This window comes from Tauraco erythrolophus, chromosome 30, assembly GCF_009769465.1.
Source record: "Tauraco erythrolophus isolate bTauEry1 chromosome 30, bTauEry1.pri, whole genome shotgun sequence".
NCBI classification, from domain to species: domain Eukaryota; kingdom Metazoa; phylum Chordata; class Aves; order Musophagiformes; family Musophagidae; genus Tauraco; species Tauraco erythrolophus.
The window spans coordinates 1139310-1159621 of record NC_141494.1 but is presented as its reverse complement, the minus strand read 5'-3'; the positions used below and the strand labels follow the sequence as shown (position 1 = coordinate 1159621).

Genomic DNA, 20312 nt, shown 5'->3' with positions numbered 1-20312 from the left:
AAAGGAAGGTGCTCAGCCCCAGTCCCAGCACTGCACAGGGAGCTGGTGTCTCCTCCTTGGGTGTAAATTGATACAGATCCGCCACGTCCAAGGACCTGTGCCAGTTTGCCCCACGTGGGATTTGGTGCATCGCTTCCAAATCCCAGCTGAGAAGCCAAAACCCACGAGGCCGCTTTCCCTGGCCCGTTGTCGTGGTCGCTGACGCCGAGCAGTTCTCCAGGACTGGAGAAAACTCGAAGGTCACTGGGGACGCGCTGTGTGTCCTGGCTCACGGCTCTGCCCACGGCTCCAGAGGCTGTGGTCGAGGTTGCCTGAGAGCTCCCCGCAGCGCGTCCGTGCCAGCCCGAGTGCCGCAGACTGGCTCGCCGAGCTGGCGGCACGCAGCGACCACTCCTGTCCACTGCTGATCCATATGGTGCTACTTCCATACCAGCTCCACGCTTGCTGAGACCAGCTCCACGCTGAGACCAGTCCCGTAACGCCCGCCGTGCTGGGAAGGAGAGGAAGAAGAAAAACCTCATGGGCCAAAAGCGTTGGTTTTAGTGTGGTTTTGTGTGTTCCTTGGTTTTGATTTTCTTTTCGTTACCACCACGTTGAGCTCTCGGAGGTTGGAGGTGACCCTGAGCTGGGAGAGCGCAGGTGGTGGCAGAGGCTCACTGGGTTCCCCGCGGAGGCAGCACAGGGGCCAGGGGCTGCCCCATGCCATGCTTGGTGGGCACAGTCACTCTGGCGCTTGTTGGACTTTGCTCAGTGGTTTCACAGGCTGTGCCAAGCGTCTCTTCCGTCTGCTCCCATCCTTGTTGGGCTCGATGCCACTGGCAATGCCTTGGATTTTCGCTTGCATCTTAGATTTTATTTTAATTTTTTTCCTTCTAGATGTCCAGCAGAGCTCGCCAGCCTGACTGGGGCAGAAAACAGGGTGGGGAAAACGGGGTGGCTGTGGGGATGGAGAAAGGCAGGAGGGTTGGCACAGGATCCCCGTGTCGCTGGTCCTGCCGCTGCCTGCTGGCAGGGAGAGGACCGTAGTGTGGTTTGAGGCGAGGGACAATCATCTCTCCCTCAGTCCTCCTCCTGCAGCACAGAAAAAGCCCAGCCTGTGGGTTTGTGCTTGGGTGACTCTTACTGGGGGACCGATGGGACGGCTGCTGGGCCCCAGCTGGGGCGAGGAGGAGCTCGGGGGCTCTCACGGCATGTCTTGACTGTGATCTGAGCACATTGAGTAGCGTAATAAACTACGGAATGTTTGTACCTCTCGTTTGTGGTGGTTCCCAGCCTGCTTCTCCTGCGCAGCCCCGGAGATGGGTGTGGGTTTGGTACGTGAATCCACCCTCAAACGTGCATTTTGCTGACCAAGCTTTGTTTTACAGAAAAAAAAAAAAAAGCTTTGCCATTCCCAACCCTTTGGAATGTTACTTGACGTGGGGAAGGAAGGCATAACCTTGGGTTTGCCTTTGGTTTGACAAGAGGAAATGTAGGTGAGTCCCTTCCTTGTCCTTAACAAGAACGGCGCCTCCTGGGTTCCATTCTCCTTTGCTCGCTGCCTTGGTGGTTCAGGATGAGTTCAGCCTCGTGCCAGGGCTCTGCGTTGCTGTCGGCAGGAGCATCCCCAATCCCAGCGACGTGACCAGCAAAAGTAACCACAGTGGTTTATTGGGCAGCTTTTAGAATCATGGAATGGTTTGGGTTGGAAGGGGCCTTCAGGATCGTCCAGTTCCAACCCCCCTGCCATGGGCAGGGACACCCTCCACTACACCAGGTTGCCCAAAGCCTCATCCAACCTGGCCTGGAACACTGCCAGGGATGGGGCAGCCACAGCTTCTCTGGGCAACCTGTGCCAGTGCCTCAGCACCCTCAGAGGGAAGAATTTCTTCCTCAGATCCCATCGAAATCTCCCCTCTTTCAATTTAAAGTCATCACCCCGTGTCCTGTCACTACACACCCTTGTCCCAAGCCCCTCTCCAGCTTTCCTGTAGCCCCTTTAGGCACTGGGAGGTACTGGAAGGTCTCCCCAGAGCCTTCTCTTCTCCAGGCTAAACAGCCCCAACTCTCCCAGCCTGTCTCCATAGCAGAGGTGCTCCAGCCCTCCCATCATCTCCGTGGCCTCCTCTGGACCTGCTCCAGCAGCTCCATGTCCTTCTGATGTTGGGGCCCCCAGAGCTGAAGGCAGCACTGCAGGGGGGTCTCAGGAGAGCAGAGCAGAGGGGCAGAATCCCCTCCCTCGCCCTGCTGCCCACGCTGCTCTGGGTGCAGCCCAGGGCACGGCTGGCAAGTACACGTGTGTTTAAATGTGTAACTTTGAAGTGTTGTTTTCAGGGGCAGAGCTGAAGTCAGGCTCTGTGAGGGTCCACGCCGGGCACTGGTGACACGGGAAGCTGTGGAGTGGTGGGTTGTAGGGGAACATCCCTTCCCTTCCCTGTATTCGTTCACACCAAAGCTCCTTTATTTGCTCTCCTAGTGGAAAGCGTTGAGCCAGGCACCAGTATAATTTACTCCCCCTCTCCAGTTCTTCGGAGCCTGCCAGCAGCAGGGAGGTCGGAGAGGGAAAAGGCAAATCTGGTTTTCAGTGGGCGACTCCTTCCCATGGGGCAGGACGTGCCACGCGTCCCAACCTGCCCTGGCACAACAGGGACCTGTCTCTGCCAGCGCTGCCCCCTCTGCAGGGGCTGGAAAATGTCTTTTTCCAGCTTGGGAGGGCTGTGCCACGCTGCTGCCCGGCATTAACAGCCTTGGAGGGGGCTGTGGATGTGCCACCCATCCTGGGAACAAACCGTCCCTCGGCGTCGGGGTCCTGCGGAGTGTCTCTGCAGGAGGGGTCCCCTGATCCCACAGTGGCTCTGGCCAAAGCTGAGGTGCGTGCAGGGTCCCTGCTGGGGGGGCTGCGGGGGGTCCCTGCCACCACTCTGCAGTGGTGAGCAGCAGCCCCCGGCGCCACGGTGCCAGCTCCTAAACCAGCCCCTTGGAAGCAGGAGCTGGGCAAAGAGTGCCAGCACCCAGGGGTGACATCGGCCGCTCACGCTGGCAGGACACAGCCACCAGCTCCTCCACATCCGTGCCACGCTGGGCACCCGTTTCCAGCTGGACACCATTCTCTGCAACGTGCACTTGTGCCAGGCCTGGCTGCTGGGCTGCCTGCCCGCCCCTGGCACCTCTGGCACTGCCAGACTGACCCCTTTGGGCGATGCTGCCATCATTGGTGCCTTCACCGCTGCCTTGCCCCCGGTGCCAGGCAGCTCTGTCAGCCCCCCAAGCATCCCCACCGAGGCTGGACGCCGTAGGGACCCGTGACACTGTGGGGTCAGTGGGTGGGCTGCAGGGCAGTGGGCACCCGGACACCCTGGCACTCCCAGAGCTCCCCCCACCACCATCCAAGTGTGGGGAGAAGAGCCTGAGGGGCTCAGACACCCGGATCCTGCTGTTGGGTGTCCTGGGGTGTCATAAGATGAGGCATCCCCCCCCTCGCCCCACTGGTCCCCCTGCAGCCAGCCAAGCTGGGCATTCCTCCCCCTCCCCGTGCCTCAGTTTCCCCACCTTTTAAATATGGCCGATGGTACTCATCACTGCCAGGAGGGCACCGTAGCGCACTGGCACTGCACCTGATCCGTGCCACAGCCCCGCACGGAGGCACCCAGCCTCAGCCCCGGAGTGTGGGACCCCCAAATCCATGGCTGACCCCACTGGCCCGTTTCCTGGCAGGCTCAGTGACCCCGGGGAGCCGTGTCTGTGTCCATGTCCGTGTGCACAAGGGCACACGTGTGTCTGTACCCAGGACTGGCACAGCCCAGCAGTGATGTGGTGTGGGCACGGCTCGGGGGGGCAGCGAGGGGGCTGGAGGCAGAGCTGAGCGACTGGGGCTCGAGGTGGGGGTGCAGAGGGCTGGCAAAGGGAGCAGGGGGTCAGTGCCTGGCATGGAGTTGGTCCCAGTGCCAGGGCTGAGCCAGGCAGCGTGGGCCAGGGGTCCTGTGCCATGAGACCCCGGGAGCTGTGGCCAGGACCATACAGGAGAGTAATTTGGGGGGGCAGGGGCGATGTGTCACCTTGGGTGGGGACCCTGCAGCAACGTTGCAGGTGGGTCGGGGGGGGATTGGAGGGAAGAGCCCAGCAGCCCCCAGCACGAGATGTGCCTGTGTGCACAGGAAGGGCTGCGATGCCACGGCGGGGGCCGGGCAGAGCACCATGCGTGGGACTAAGGTGCCAGTCCCACCCCCTTCCCCTCCCAACCCTGGCCTTGATGCAGTGGTGGTCTGCGATGGGCGCGGGGCTCCGGGGCACGTGGAGCAGCCTCGCTGCCCCCCCAGTAACCCCACACTTGGGATGGGCAGCTCTAAATCGAACTGGAGTAACGGCGGAGCGAGCGCTGAGCTCGGCATCGCCGGGACAGACACCGGACGGTGTCGGACAGACACCGGACGGGGCCAGACACTGCTTGGCCCGGAGCTGTTGGGTGCTGGGAGGGACAGGATGAGGCCGGGGTGCTCAGCCTTGCGGGGACAACACGGGGCGCTTCTCCCACCCGACCCACGCCCCCAGAGCAGGAAGGAGCCGCTGACACCATTCGTGCATTTATCCCTTTCCCCCGTTACCAAAGGGGCGTAAGAGAAGGGCTGTGGGGGCGGTGGGGGCTCTGAGCTCAGACCTGGCACCCGCGGGGCCGTGGCGCAGCCGGGGGGCACGGGGGGTGGCGCAGGGGGGGCTACACGGGGCCATAGAAGCGCCGATACGCCTCCTGGAAGCCGATGTGGTCGGCCAGCTCGTCGCAGTCGGGGCTGAGCTCGCACACCTCGCGCTTGGCCTCCAGCGGGTCCCGCGCGGCACCGTAGACGCTGCTGGGGACAGAGGAGGGATGCAAGGGGGGTTGGAGGGTCCCCGGCCCCAGGGGGGCTGGAGGTTCTTGGGGAAGGGCCCAGGCAGCAGGACCTCTCCCAAAAACCAGGATTTCACTGCACACTCTGGGTGGGGAGCGTGTGCCCACCTTGGTGCCAGCCGGGGGTACGCGGTGCCCGGCACGACGGGGTCAAGCCCTACCTGTCGTAGATGTAATTCCGCTTGTGTCTCTGCACCACCTCGGCGCTGGCACGCTTGGAGACAAAGGCTGCGGGGACACGGTGGGGTGTCAGCGAGGGCTGGGTGCCCCCGGGGTGCCAGGGAGGGCTGGGTGCCCCTGGGGTGCCAGGGAGGGCTGGGTGCCTGCCTGGGTGTCAGCAAGGGCTGGGTGTCCCCCGGGGTGCCAGGGAGGGCTGGGTGCCCCCCAGGTGCCAGGGAGGGCTGGGACCACCCCCCCGGGGTGCCAGGGAGGGCTGGGTGCCCCCCTGGGTGCCAGGGAGAGCTGGGACCCCCACCCCGGGGCAGCAGGAACCAATCCAGCCGCGGGCACTCACCTTCGGAGCTGGGTGAGTCGTCCGCGCTGACGGAGCGCTCGGCAGCTGCGGGACGGTGCGGAGCGGTCAGGGAAGCCGGCGAGCTCAGGAAGGCGCCGTGCAGGCTGTGCCCGCACCCTGTGCCTCCTTTTGGGGGTCTCACCCCCCTACCCTGCTCTGACCCCTCAACCAGACACCACCCCACCCCCCCCCTCAACCTGGCAAAGGGAGTCCTGATCCTGGCCCCCTGCTCCAGCCCTGCACCCCCCACCCAGGCTCAGCCCTTCCCGGGGCACCGTGTGCCCCCCAGTCCCCATCACGCCCCGGACACCCCGTACCTCTGCGGCAGAGGCCGAGGGTGAGGAGGGCCAGGAGGGTCAGCAGGATGAGGGGCTTCATGGTGCCTCTCTGCGCGGGTGCTGTGCCCAGTGCAGCCCCCCGGTTCCTCGAGCGGCTTTATAGGGCACCGCGGCCGAGGAGGGGCCCCCCGGCCCCGTCAGGGCTATTTCCAGCACATCCGCCGGGCCGGGAGCCGCCAGCGCAGGCGGCAATTGTGGTTTGGGGTGAAGCCGGTTCCCCGCGAGCGGCCAGAGCCCGCAGGGAGGGAAACGCGGCCCCGCGCCAGCGGAGATCTGCCCGTGGGCCCGGCCCTGCCAGCCTGGCAGCGCCCAGGCCCCCAGCCCCTCACTGGGGTGGGCGACGGGGCGCTGGTGGGACTCCTCACTGCGCTGCCCAGTCTGTCCCAGTTCCTGCTGCTGGATCCCAGCAGGGTCGCTGCCATGCCAGGAGTTTCCTGCCAAAACCCGCGGGGTTTTCCCACTCCGCATGGGGCCAAGTGGGACTCATTGGCCAATTTTTGCCTGGGGGACCAGCTGGTGCCCCCCCCCCCCCCGGCACTGTCGCCACAGCCCCTTACTGGGGCTGACTGCCGTGACCCAGGAGAGGAGGGCGAACAGGCGCCCTTGTCGTTGGGCTCCACGCCGCAGTCCCATGTCGCATCCCACGGGCAGACGCTGTGCGCCAAGGCTGGGCCCCCAGGTGGCACCTGTTCTGAGACAGGACCTCAGGAAGAGCTCCAGCACCTCCTAAAACCCGAAAACAGGGATTTGCAAGAAAAGAAACGTGCTGCTGGTGTGGCTCAGGCCCTGAGGTGACGGGGAGTGGAGCAGCTGGAGAAGCAGCATCTCTTGTCCATCCATCCTTCTGCTTCCTGCTCCCCACCAGCCCCCAGCGGCGCTCAGGGCGCTCGCCCACCTCCAGGATTTGCTCCTGGTGGGCTCGGAGCAGCGGGAGCTCCCAGGGCCGCCTGGGGTGACATTCCTCTTTGGGATCCTGACCACCTTCCAGACTCCCAGATCCTATAAATCCCAGCCCTGTCTTGAAAAGCGGAACTGGAGGCTTTGGGGCGGAGGAGGAACGAAGTGCTGAAGCCGGAGCCTTTGTCAAACGAAGCCATAAAGTACAGAGTACCGGTGCCAAGCGTGCCCAGCGGGAGCCAAGACCGGGGAACAAGAGCTCCGAGTTATTTAGATTACGACGCGGCGAGGGAAGGCTTGTTTAGGGCAGAAGGAAAATATGCCTGCGACAATCGCGGCCCTGGCTGCCTTTAACTGGGAACACTGGCTCGTGGGTGGTGGAAACAGCCACTGTTGTCAGAGTTTGGATTTCCTCACCACACGGGGCACGGTGGCACTAAGGGCACAACAGGTGAGGAGGAGGAGGCTGGTGAGCAGAGGACCTGCCTCTGCTGGAAACATTCCCACTGAGTCCTTGCAGGCTCAGCCGAACTCGCCCCATTATCCGCCCAGCGCAGAGGAAGGACCTTTCCCTCATTTTGAAGACACATCCAACTTGGGGCTTCACTGACACCCCAGATTCCAGTGAGTGCCCGCTTTCCTGGCTGGCAAACTTCCAGCGAGACGGTAAAGGGCAACCCCCGATGGGTAAAACCAAACCCAGTTTGGTTCCGAGAGTCGACGCGAGGTTTTCACGGGAAAACTTTAATCCCTTTGCCCCCAGCTCTCCAAGTCAAGGTGGGGCCACCCAAACCTCTGCCCGTCCCTGGATGCCCTAGAATGGCACAGCCCTGGATCTGCCACACTGCTGTCCTCAGAGAGGCACCCTCTGTGTGGTATCTGCTGGGAGGGGAGCAGGGCTGGAAAATAACTGGGAAAAAAGGATAAATGGTAATAAATGGGCACACCCAATCGTGGGTTGTGTGTGCTCCAGCTCCCTGGCTCCTCATTCCTGCCGAAAAAATGGCACCGTTTTTCCTCTTGTGCTTATCTGAACTACCTTCAAGGCCACCAGTTTGGCCTGAAGAAGCCAAATCATGGCCAGCACAGCTCCAGAGCAGCTCCAGCATGCTCCGGGTATCAGACCTGCAGGATGCTCCTCCCTGGTGGGCTGAGCGGGGAATAGGAAATTGCCATCTACTTCCAAAGATCCGGATGTGTCCTTTTTTTATTTTGTCACAAACTTTGATCAAATTTCACGAGTCCAGCAGCTTTTCAGCCCCACTGGAAAACGAGTCCGTGTGGTTTGTACACGCTGCGTGCAGAGTCCCACTTCCCAACGTGCCGTCGGTGTTTCCGAGATGAGGATGAACCCCCCCCAGGGAAAGCGTGCGGAATCTCCCCGTGCCCTCACTGGGGCACCTGGAACATCGTGACGAGTTCTCGCTGCTCTTTGCTAATTGCCTGGAAAACAACGGCCTGGAAGTCAGCAAAGCGCTTCTCTCCACAGACACCAGCGCTCGGGACACCGCGCTGATGGAACAGCACGTGTGGAACACAACCACGGACTCCCCCACGGAAACATCCCACCCAGTGCACGGGGAAAAACACCCAAGACCTCCAGTGAAAACGCTCAGACCCATCCCAGCAGCACTGGGCTCCCGGTGAGGCCTTTGGCCAGCGGAGGGCTGAAACACAGCGCAGCCATTTGCCAGTCGGGCCACAGAACGGTGTTTCCTGCGGGCTGCTGCTGCGCAGAGAAGGGATTTGATTTGTTTATTTTCTATTTTTACCTGCCAGGCACGTTTGCGAGCTTGTATCAGCTGCTGCAGCTCTGCAATCCTGTCCCTCCCCGCAAGCACAGACTCTGCGACCGTCCGGTTCTCCTCCTCCTTCTCCTTCAGGACTTTCCTCAAGTAGGACCTGTGCTTGAGGAGGTACGGCACCACGGCGCTGCGAATGTCCTCTTCCGGGATGCCGCTGGGACGCCTGGGGACAACGGGGATGTGGAGCAACCAGAGAGCACCAACCTTGCACAGCGACTGGTCCCACGCACGTCAGGCGGAGCTGAGCTGCTGCCATAACGCACCAGCTCACCACGTCCAGCCGTTTGCTGCTGGCACTGGATGCTTGAGGTCAGTTAGAACACGTGGGTCTAACGGACAGCCCATGGCGTAGCCCCCTAACACCACGGAATGCAAGGAGGCCTTCCCAAAACTCCAGGAGGCCTGGAGGCAGGCAGGATGTAATGAACTTCCCTCCTGAGACCCCCCTGCAGTGCTGCATTCAGCTCTGGGGGCCCCAGCACAAGAAGGACATGGAGCTGCTGGAGCGAGTCCAGAGGAGGTCACAGAGATGATCCGAGGGCTGGAGCACCTCTGCTCTGGAGACAAGCTGGGAGAGTTGGGGCTGTTCAGCCTGGAGAAGAGAAGGCTCCGGGGAGACCTTCCAGCACCTCCCAGTGCCTAAAGGGGCTACAAAAAATGCTGGAGAGGGGCTTTGGACATGGGGGTGTAGTGACAGGACACGGGGCAATGGCTTTAAACTGGAAGAGGGGAGATTTCGATTAGATCTGAGGAAGAAATTCTTCCCTCTGAGGGTGCTGAGGCACTGGCACAGGTTGCCCAGAGAAGCTGTGGCTGCCCCATCCCTGGAAGTGTTCTAGGCCAGGTTGGATGGGGCTTTGGGCAACCTGGTGTAGTGGAGGGTGTCTCTGCCCATGGCAGGGGGGTTGGAACTGGATGATCTCTGAGGTCCCTTCCAACCCAAACCATTCCATGATTCTATAGATAAAACTTATTTTTGGATGTTTTAGACACACTGGCATTGCAGTTAAGACACATGAAGTTAAAAAACTTCCCTTGCAGCACAAGGCTACTGGACACATCAGTGTGACCAGAACATCACACAGGAACTGAAGGAACGTGCCTCCACACACACCCGCTCCCCAGGCTGCCTTCCACAGGACTATCCATACCACGCAGGCTCTTCCTGGTTCTTTGCCTCCTCCACGATCTTATCCAGCGAATTAAAGAGCATCTCCAGATTCCCTTCGTCCTTCACCTCCTGGATCTCCTCCTGCGAAGGAAGGGCACCGCACGGCTTCAGCACGAACTGACCCGGGCAGCGTTCCGCTTGCGAGCCCTCGCTTTTCCCTGGATGAAGGCTGCATCCTGGGAATCACCAGGTGCCGAGTTACCATCCCTAGAGGTATTTCAAAGACGTGGCACGCAGGGGCACGGTTTGGTGGTGGAGTTGGCAGCGTTATGGTCGGACTCAATGATCCTGAGGGTCTTTTCCAGCCTGAATGAGCCCGTGATTCTACAGCTCTTCCTGGGGAAGACAGAGGGGCCTGGCAGAACCTCTGGGCAGCAGCCGAACTCCCCAGTTTTGTGTTATTCGAGGAATGTATTTGCCGCCCTGAACACCGACGTGTCCGGTGCTTTTCCGCCGCGGGCTCGGAGCCCCCTCAGCCCGCGCCCCCCCGCCCCGCCCCCCCGGGGCTCCGCCGCCCCTTTCACCTTGACGGACGCCTGCAGCTGCGACACAAACTGCTCGTAGATGCTCCTGGTCACCTCGGGCTGCAGCGCGTAGAAGCAGCGGTAGCAGCTCGCAAACCTCTGGTAGCTGCAAAAGCGGCGGGGCCGGGCGCGGCCGTCAGGGCCCCGGCCCCGCCCGGCCGCGGCTTCCCGGAGGGAGACGCCGCCGCCGCCGCCGCCGCCGCCTCACCTCCCGGCCGCCACCAGCTTCTCCAGGAAGGTGTCCACCACGGTGGCGAAGACGCGGGCGCGACCCGGCGCCGGGCCGCCATCGCCGCTTCCCGCCGCCGCCGCCTCCTCCTCCGCGCCGCTTCCCGCCGCCGCCATCTCCAGCCGCCGCCGCCCGCTCCCATTGGCCGCCGCCGTCGCGCGGCGCCGCTGCCATTGGTGGGAGCGCGGGGCCCGCCCCCCGCGCGGGCGGGGCGGGGAGCGGAGCGCGAGGACGCGCCCTCCGCGGGGCCGGGCGCCGCCGCCATCACTGCGCGCCCCGCGGGGCGGAACGCGGCGAAATAAAAGCAGGAATCGAAGTCACGGGGCGGGGGAACGCTCCGGCTCCCGCCTGGCGGCAGGAGGCAGCGAGCCAGGCGGGGAGAGAACCGCCACACACCCCCGAGTCCCCTCAGGCTGACTGACTTTCCCCGCCCGGCACAGAAAGAGAGGGAAAAGCCATTTTCCCCTCGTCAAGGTACCGCTTGGGAGAGCGAACCAGACCCGACCACGGTCTGTGCCGGAGGATCCGCGCTCGCAGCCCACCCCCCGCTCCAGGGACCACAGCGGGTTTCCGGCTCGTTCCACGTCGTGCGCGGTCACTGCCACGGGCTCCTCGGGTCCCCCCGGAACACAAAGCGTTAAAACCAAGAGAACATCGCTGTGAAACGACAGAAGCCGCTGGGCTCTGGCGAGTGCGCTCAGACCACCACACTTTGGCACCCGGGTGTCCACCTGAAGGTCTCTGAAGTTTATTAGTTGTCAAGAACTTTGCTGGTTGAGAGAGGAACATTAAGCTGGAGAGCGTCTCCCTACATTCCTGCTGTCTGCCACTCCCACGACACTGACCCTGCTGGTAATTAATGATTATTCTTTCTTCTAATATTGGCATCACTTTGTGTCTAGTTATCGGTATGACTCTGCGTAAGCCCCTTTGGGTGAGAACGGGGCTACCGTACGCTCGGGCTACCTCCTCGTGATGCTGCTGTTTCACTTTTTAGAGCAGAATCCGCCACGACAGGAAGAGGCATCATCTTCTAACCAACAAAAACGCGACAGGAGCAGCTCGCAGAAGACCCTCTGCTTGAACAGCCCTGTCAGCGGCTCAGGCGTACATCACCGTGTTTGATGCTGCAGAAAACAGCGGTGGGATTACAAGGCCTCTGATGACTCATCTGCAACCCCATTAAAAAGTACCGTGTTTTATAACCGACTTCTGCCCTTAAACATGAACATCTCTCTCCAGCTTCAGCAGCATCTGTCTGGACTTGTTCCACCTCCAGCAGAAACTGTGGCACATCCAGTCTCTGCACGGGCTGAACTGCAGACACGGGGATGAAGGCAGGAGCCACACTTTGCAAGTCCCAGGTGAGAAGACAGCCAGGAGCCTGGCAGCAGCCACAGTTTGGCCAGATCAACGCTACAACCAAGAGTTCCTTGTTAACGGCAGCAAGAGAAACAGAGGCAGCGATACATCTGGTGTTTGGAGGTGTATCTCACCTCTCAGACATACAGCTAACTGGGATGAGCATCACGAGAGGCAAGTCTCAAACGCTGAGACCAGCGGAGCGAAGTCAAACAATGCCTTCATTCCTCCTCCCCAAAGAGCAGCCTCCTGCTTCGTCACTCTGACTGCAAGTTTTCATTTGGTAAAAAACACAGACCATGGCTTTGAGATTTTGATCCAGCAAGAGTGTGCAAAGAATCGTCCTTGCCCTTCCCAAACAGGATAAGCAGGATTTAAACTTACAAAGTATTAGCGAACCATTACTTCTTATTCAATATGAACACGCCAATCGGGTTTGAACTGGATCAAAAGCCAGTACAAGCTTTTTTTTTTCCTTCCCCACCTCACATCCAGCTGTAGCTCAAAATCACATTCAGTTCTCATCTTGGCTGCTGGCAGCACAGCAATCTGACACTTCCAAACTCTGCATTGGTTTGTGCTTCAACTAACTAAAGGTGGGAAGCTGCAGCAGCCACCCTGAACATGCAGTATTGACACTCACATTGAACAAGGCCACAGAACAATCACACAGTCCCCCAGAAATCAGAATAAGCTTCCCTAAAATTAAAAAAAATTAAATAACAAATTAAAAACATAGGTTAGGTGTCAAAATTGCCATCAGCTAATTACAAACAGCCAACTCAACTCCTAACTTGCCTATCAGCCAGCTTGCTGTTTGAAGGATGAGAGATAGGAAACGTTTTCCGAGAACATACAAAAAAAATGTATGTACAGATCTATCCAAAATGCAGTAAATAAGGTCTTAAGGGGTTCCAGGTTACTCTGGTCTCACATCTTCTAGAAATGGATGCGGGTGACCAGAGAAATTTACTTCTCTATTCTTCCAGCTTCCCACAGCACAACTGCAATCAGCACCCGACGCACCAGAGGGCTCTGCTGCAGCCTGTCAGACTCCCCTCCTCGGAAGTTTGGCAAAGATTAAAATAATTTAAAGAATAAACTGGCTTTTTTGCTTCAGCCAGTAAGTCTTTAATTTAAAAAAAAAAAAAAAAAAGGGAATTAAGAGCTCGCCAGGACGCGTTCACACACCTGGCTGCTCTTGGATGAACCGTCACAGGCAAACGGCGTTGCCAAAGGTCACGTTTGGACGGTTTTCAGCAGGAACAGCAGCAGAGCGTTGTGTTACCATCAAATCTGACGGGCCACGTCCAGTGGGTTCCAAGGAAGGCTTCTCTTCCACCAGCTGCCTCTACCAGTGTCTCGAATCCACCAGCTCTGGACGGAGGCTCAGCTTCTTCAGGGTTTCGTACCCCACCACAATGACGATGGTGGAAGGAGTGGCCGAGATGATGCGGGCAGAGAGCCCTTTAGTCAGGCCCCACGGACCTTCCTCCGCCATCAGCTGTTTGAAGGTGAGGATGATGGAGCTCTTGCCTTCCACCTGCAAAGCCAGAACAAATAGTCACAGAGCTGCCAGACTTCACGCTGAGCTGCTCTGGGGTGCTGCTCTCCCTGAAGACTCCAGAGACTACAGATCAGCCAGTCCAGTAACCTTCATCTAGTCTCCAGAATTCCCTGAGGCCGGGGCGGAGGGGGACGCAACAAGTCCTAAAGAGGCAGCAGTAAGTGGGATTCTCAGACCCCGTCTCTTCCTTCCTGCCATCTGCCCCATCTAGAAGGGGCTGGATCGACACGACAGGGCGAGGCTTGCTAAAACTGGCACTGCTGGAAGCACCTCTCCTGTCCTGAAGGATGCCACGTCTGCCAGGGAACCTCACTTGAGCAGTCAGGTAGGCAGAGCCAGCCTTGCTCCCTGAGCTGCCTCCTGCGAACGGAACGGCGAGCTCGAATTAAGCAGCACGGTACCCAGGACAAAACAACCTCCAGAGAGGGAAGGGGAGCCGTTTCCCTGGAGCCACAGGGATCAAAGAGCTGAGCCCGAGCCCCACCCCTGCGTCACGCTGGTGCCAGCAGGACGAGCCCTTACCTGAACCCGAGCCCTGATGACATCCATCGGGTTGGTGAGTGTGGAAGCTGTTGCAGCTGCCAGCGGCCCCGAGATAGCTTGCAGGAGGAGATGGGGACAGTCTTTAGGAGTCAAGCTAGAAAGCTGTTCTGGGAACAGGAGAGAGTAAAGTTTCAGAGGAGCGGCTGCTCATCGGTTCCTTAACTCCACCTGCTAATTTATGCTGCTTTGCAGTGGGCAGAATCCCTGATTTACCACCTGTCACCTCCTCCCACAGCATGTCCAAGTGGTGCTTTTGCTTCCTACATCAACCAGAAAGTCAGCGAAGCTCAGGGAGCAAGCCTGTAGGCACCTCAGCAGCTCAGTGATCCACCACCCAGCCTCTGAGTAGTCAAACACAGGCTCTCAGACCTGCTGGACAAACAGGGCAGAATAAGCTTGTATGTCCCCAAAACAGAGCATGGAAACATTCACTCCTCTTTAGAAGGCAGGAGGGAAGACAAGGCTATCCGGAGCTGCCTGCAGAGATTCACACAGGTCCAGAAAGCTGTCACTACCACAAAGCCCAAGAGATTCCCACACGGTATCCTGCTGTGGGATCTCGAAGGAGAAAAGCGCTACGTACTGCTCATCCCAGGGATTTCCCCATTCTGCTCCTACCACCTGGCCAACAGGATTGGAATCTCCCACGCTTTTCTTGGTTAAAGTTGTACGGAAGACCGTCCGCTAGTCCCCGTTTCTTTGGATGGGGCGGTGGTTGTGTCTGTCTGGCAAGAGGGAAGGAAGCTGCTCTGTTCACGACCCAGAATGCTGATGGGAACCCCTGCCAGCGGTGACGCTGGGCCCCAAGGGAGGTTCAGTGACCCCCGCTGCTGCCAGCCAAGACCAGCAGTGTCCAAGGACAGACAACTGGAAAAGGCAGCCGAAGCAGAGATGCATCGACAGCGGGGGCTTACGTTTAGTATTGTCCTGATTTACGCTGGAGCAGATGAGAAAAGGGAGCAAACATCTGAAGGAGGCAAGCTCTGTGCTCCCCACATCAACTTGCTTGTTCTTAGAGCTCCACTTTTGAACCATTTTGGCACAAAAGGCTTACAATTAATTCAGTAGATTTGGCTATTAAAGATTAAAGTTGACATGGAGAGTGAAAGGACCGCTCCCAGGAAGTCCAGGCTGGACCAACATCCCAAGCTGCTGGTGCCATTTAAATGCGGCACTGGTGTGTAACCAGTGCTCCCCATTGTTAGCAGAATGTGCTCCTAAAAGCAGGTGATTTCCAAGAAGTGCTTTGAGCCCAGTACAGTGAAATCCGAGCCTCTCACCATCACCACTTCTAGGCAGGCTAAAAAGCACACGTGAAGCTGCACAGCAAAAATCTGAAGGAATATCGGGGTGAAAAAAAGTAAATTTTAGCTGGGCAGTATCTTTAGTATCTGGGGACACCCTGACGATTACCAGAGCTGAGCCAGGGAGAGAGAGCATCCTGTTCCAGGCAGTTTGGTATCACCAGGCTTGCTGCCAGCTTTAAAGCTGCAGAAACTGAAGTTTAAAACTCCAAACCACAGAAGACCCGGCTTTTGTCTCTGCCCCTCGCTTGGTTTTGCTGTGAGATTTGTAGCTCCGGAAGTCTTTTTGCCACACACCAGACTCCGGAGTCTGCAGGAACTGAAAGACAAATTACACTTACAGGGCGGCTTCGAAGTTCTGCCCAGTGCCAGACTTCCTCACTTCCACGCAGAAATGGGATTAGTGGAAGAGAAAGTGAAAGTAGACACATCATGTCCCTCTTGCCTAGGGCCACCTAATTTTAACTCCTCTAGCACTCAGACCCCTAATTCTGTAACGCTGCAGTGAAAACAACGCTGCTCTGTTCAACTTCCACCCAACATCTGCAGATCCAGCTAAACTGGATCCAGCTGTTTGTTCCAAGACAGGTTCTGCTCCCACCCAAAAATCAAAGAGAGAAAGCAAACCACGCTGGGTCCCCAGTCCCAGAGGTGATCTGGGGCTGCTGGGATAAGACACATTCCAAGGCTCCTCCCGCTTACCGGCATAGAAATGGTAGAAGGGCCACCAGACCGCGCTGTTGGGGATGTAGGTGAGCAGCGAGGCCACGTAGCCCCGGTAGAAGCCTCGAAAACCGTCGGCCTTGAAGATCTGGACAATGATGTCCTTGGTTTGGCCAAAGACCAGCACCCGCTTGCCATCTCGGTTCCACACCTTAAACCTGCCCATGCTTTCGCCCTTCCTCTGCATCATGAGATGCTGGGAGACGACGTCGATGGGCACCGTGATGCTCTGGGCCACCAGGGAGGCTGAGCCACCGGCCACCAGAGACTTGACAGCGTTGTTGTTGTTGTAGCGCGACACGTACTTCCGAGTGAGCTCGTACGTCGTCACGTAGCACTGGCCGGAGATCAGGGTGAACGTGTTGACCAGGAAGCCCCGGTAGAGCCCGGCCGTCCCTTCCGTCCGCAGGATCTTCACGAACGCGTCGAAAGTCCCATTGTACAGGCTCTTGCCCTTCTGGACCTGCAGCCGCGTCCGGATGAGCGTGAAGGGGTAAACGCTCACCCGGATCATCATAGTCATGCAAATCCCAAACACGTAGAACTTCCTTTTGTCCAGGTGCTCCCACTCAATGATGGGGATGTTTCGTTTGTCCTCCATGACTCCTCACCGCGGGGTCAGAGAGGTGGTGTGCCCCAGATCCACCTCAAAAGTGTGGAGCAGATCCAGGTGTGCCCCAGATCCACCTCAAAAGTGTGGAGCAGATCCAGGTGTGCCCCAGATCCACCTCAAAAGTGCAGAGCAGACCCAGGTGTGCCCCAGATCTACCTCAAAAGTGTGGAGCAGATCCAGGTGTGCCCCAGATCCACCTCAAAAATGTGGAGCAGATCCAGGTGTGCCCCGGATCCACCTCGAAAGTGCGGAGCAGACCCAGGTGTGCCCCAGATCTACCTCAAAAGTAGGGAGCAGATCCAGGTTCGGCCCTCCTACTTCCTGCCCAGACTGGAAGTGCTGGCAGTGAAACTAGAGACACTTCCAGGAGAAAAAGAAGGACCGAAAGCAGCCCACGCCACCTAATGTCGCCGGTTTTCCTGGAGCACATGGGGAGCTCTCGCACGAACCATTGTGCCGGCAGAGCGGTGGGACCGGAAAACTCGGGGAGCGGCGCCGGCTCACGCGGCTGACGGTGGCACCGGAATTCCGACGGCGCTGCGGTTATTTGCCAAACTCTAACAGCAGCGTGTGCGCATGGCAGGTCTTGCTGCGCTCCGTGCTGCTGCCAGGCTTGGCAGAGCAGTCCGGGATCCGCGGAAGATGTGCGCTGCTCCAATGGCACACGGTGCTCCACCTTTCAACGGGCACGCGGGAGCACGGATTGTCGGCCGAAGCAGCTCCTCCCCGCTCATTTTGGGTCCGTGGCGCTCTCCAACATCAGGACGTCATGTTTCAGTCCCAGGCTCTGTACAAAAAGGAAGGGACAAGTCTCTGTTTGCATTCCCAGATTCCCTGCACAAATTAGACAGGTTTTTCTGGTCATTTGTGTTTCCACCTTCCTAAATGCCGAGGGCGACGCAAGCCAGGGAAGGGGGAGTCATGGAAAGAGGAGCAACAATGGGAGAACAAAAGGCAAACAGCCAGGCAGTGTCCATGGTGATGACCACAATCCTGGAGAGAAAGGGTTAAAAATCCCAGCCCAGGGAATCTCCTAACTGCACTCTCCAGCTCCAAAGTTCACCCTCACTTCCAACACTGCATCGTGGCTTCCGGTACCATCACGCTCCCAAACCTGCCACCCTTCCAACCTCGGCAGCGTTCCGAGCACCGGGAAGCGCCGGATGAGGGGCAGCCCCTCCTCGAGGCACCACCGCTGTGTCCTGCCTAGCCACTTCCGCAGGCCAACACTCCGGGTGCTTCCACCCACCTCCCTTCTGGCTCCAGTTTGCTCCAGTTTGGAGCAGGATGAACCAAGCTCGGAACAAGCGAACCTCCCGGGAAAGCCGGGCGGATACGGGCAAAAGGAGAAGAGCAGCAAAGAAATCAACCCGGCGTGAGACGGGATTTCACTGACCACCAGGACGTTTTTTTCCGTGTCAAAAAAAGCCTACGGAATAGCAGGAATAACAGACTGCGGAATTATTAGGAAGGGCTTGAGTGTGGCTGCCCCACGGCTTGTATTCCAGCTCTGACACACGCGTGTTCGAAATCCGCGCGGGTTGGAGCGCAGAGCGACAAGTAGCTCCGCTTGGAAAAGCGGAAACTGGGACGAGGGTGCCAAACTGGAGGTGTGAAACCAGAAACTTTGGATCTGGAGTGAGTGTAGACTTGGATTTACCACCACACCCCAAACCCAAACCGCACGGAACAGCCCCGCAGGAAAGGCAAGGTGCACCTCCTAACCAAAATCCGGAAAACAAATAAATAATAATTTTAAAAGTATCCTTGATTTTTATCCAGTTTTATGTGCTTTGTGTTTGGAATTTTAATCATAACTCCCGGAGAAAATAACTGCACTTTCTCCGGACTCTCGCTAATTACTTTCATCCAGGATCTAAATTAGAGACAACGTCAATCCCAGGGCTCCCAAGCAATCCAAGCCGTCGGCTCCTCCGGCAGCGAGGCAAGGAGGGCACCCTGGCACCACCAGGGCACTTCCATTTCACCCCCGCGGCCACGGCTCTCCCTGTGCCAAGACAAGAGTTTTGCTGGGAGCGTTAATGCTTCCCGAAATTAAACCGAGGGCCTGGCTCGGAACGGCGATCCTGTCACATCCAGTTCCAGCGACTCCTGGATATCTTCCAAGGAACTGGGGGAGATGGATATAAAAGTATTTGCTAAATCTCCAAAGAACCGACCTGCCCTCCAGAATGAAACACCAATAAGACCAGTTTGCCTCTGGAGCGCTGGGCAGAGCGTGTCTGCCGCTTCCCAATTTATCTCCGGACCGCCCCCAATTTATCTCCGTTTCACGTGGCCCCATCAATCCATTCTCCAAACTGGTTTTGCTCCAGCTGTATCCCAGCATGGCCAACAACGCCAGGATCTTTGTGTGCCCCTGGCCAAGGACGCCTCCTGCCCAGCATACTAATGCCAGCCTGGGCACCATCCCGAAGGCTTTCCGAGCCCGCGGTTGCCTGTGGAGATCCTCTCCGGTGGGAAAACACGGGATCGAACCGACCCACGGCGAGTTTCTGGGATTTGGAGCCTTTATCCGCGCCGTGCCACGCTGAACCCGTGCCAAACGGGCACCTCCATTTTCCAAGCCTTTCCTGCTGCGCTCCCTAACTTTGCCCGGGATGGAAGCGGATCCAAAACCACCGAAGATCCGCAGCTCCTCCGAGACCAGTGCTCCCAGTGCCCGCACAGCCTCACGCTGCCTCGCCCCCAGCCCGTAGGGGCAGCGGGCGCACGATCCCTCTCCCGCCTCCCCGGGCACGCCGCCGGCCGGCCGGAATTCCCGGCGGGCTCCCAGGCAGCGCACAGGCGCGGAGCGGGGCACGGGTCCCGCTCAAGGTCACCGGGCGCGGTACCGGGTACCGGCGGGGCGGACACGGAGCGTTTCCCAGCACGTCCCGCTCTCCCCCCGCAGCCCCGGGGGGCACCTCCGGCCCCTTCCCCCGGGCTCCTCGGCCGCCTCCGCCAAGCGGCTCTGGCGCCGAACCGCTCCGCCCCGGTTCCCGGTACGCCCCGGGGCGCGCCGCGCCGGCCGCCCCCTCGGCAGCCCCGTCACCCGCCCCTTCCCGCTCCCATCCGGTCGCCGCCGCCGCCGCTCGCCCCGGCCCCGCCTCGCCCCTACCTCAGGCCGGCGGGCGGGAGGCCCCGTCCCGTCCCGTCCCGTCCCGCCCCGCCGCCGGCCGCTCCCGCCGCCCCATGGCCCCCCCCGCCCTCGGCGGCCGCCGGCCGGAAGTGAACGACGGCAGCGGGAGCGCGTCGGGGCCTCGCGCGCCGCCCGAGCAAATCAGAGCCCGCGCACCGGCGCCATCTTAGGGAAGGGCTGACGCCGCTCCGGAAGAGGCCCCTCCGCGCGCTTCCGGCCGCACTAAAGATGGCGGCCGCCCGCGGTGGCTTGGGAAGACGCGCCGGGAGGGGAGCGCGCATGCGCACCGAGGGTGCGCCCTCCCGTTAAAGGGACCGCAGCGAATTACAGCTCTTAAAGGGCCAGCGGCCCTTCACGAGTGGGTGCGGCTGCTGTGTTTCCGGGGAAGATTTCACGTGGCGGCTGCTGGAAGCGGGCACGGCGAGGCGGGGAAAACCGCGGAGATGCAGCGAAAGGAAAGGAGCGACGTTCCCGTGGGGTGGCCCCGCCGGCTCCTCACCCCTCGTGCACGCTTTGCACACCCCCGTGTTTCGCACGCGCACGTGCACGCACCCCTCGGTGCTGCACGCGCATCCGCGTGTTCCCCGCACGCCCACCCCCACGCACGGCGTGTGCCCACGCGTGTCGCACCTCGCACGTGTCGCGCGTTCCGCGAGCACGCGGCACACGCGCCGCACGACGGCAGCGGCTTTTCCCTTTTAATAAAAAACAGAACGTAC

The 20312-nt window shown here is 59.5% G+C and overlaps 3 protein-coding genes across 4 annotated transcripts; all 3 read right to left on the bottom strand.

Moving 5' to 3' along the window:
• Positions 1–4690: 4690 nt before the first annotated feature.
• BGLAP (bone gamma-carboxyglutamate protein) lies at positions 4691–5753 on the bottom strand. The gene is made up of 4 exons (XM_086628439.1): positions 5693–5753; positions 5376–5420; positions 5023–5089; positions 4691–4823 (listed from the first exon to the last, which is right to left on the bottom strand). The coding sequence occupies exons 1-4, from the start codon at positions 5751–5753 to the stop codon at positions 4691–4693; spliced, it is 306 nt and encodes a 101-aa protein (XP_086484565.1).
• Positions 5754–7977: 2224 nt separating this feature from the next.
• On the bottom strand, positions 7978–10455 carry PMF1 (polyamine modulated factor 1). Its single transcript, XM_086628275.1, has 5 exons — positions 10319–10455; positions 10111–10216; positions 9567–9667; positions 8383–8578; positions 7978–8053 (listed from the first exon to the last, which is right to left on the bottom strand). The coding sequence occupies exons 1-5, from the start codon at positions 10453–10455 to the stop codon at positions 8000–8002; spliced, it is 594 nt and encodes a 197-aa protein (XP_086484401.1). The 3' UTR covers positions 7978–7999.
• A 1160-nt stretch (positions 10456–11615) lies between these two features.
• On the bottom strand, positions 11616–16578 carry SLC25A44 (solute carrier family 25 member 44). 2 transcript variants are annotated; one of them, XM_009980534.2, is made up of 3 exons: positions 15818–16578; positions 13791–13954; positions 11616–13244 (listed from the first exon to the last, which is right to left on the bottom strand). In XM_009980534.2, exons 1-3 carry the CDS (start codon positions 16437–16439, stop codon positions 13053–13055), a joined length of 978 nt encoding a protein of 325 aa, XP_009978836.2. In that variant the 5' UTR covers positions 16440–16578; the 3' UTR covers positions 11616–13052. The 2 variants fall into 2 exon arrangements, with proteins under 2 accessions (XP_009978836.2, XP_009978837.2); XM_009980535.2 differs by having other exon boundaries at positions 13791–13918.
• Between the last annotated feature and the right edge of the window lie 3734 nt (positions 16579–20312).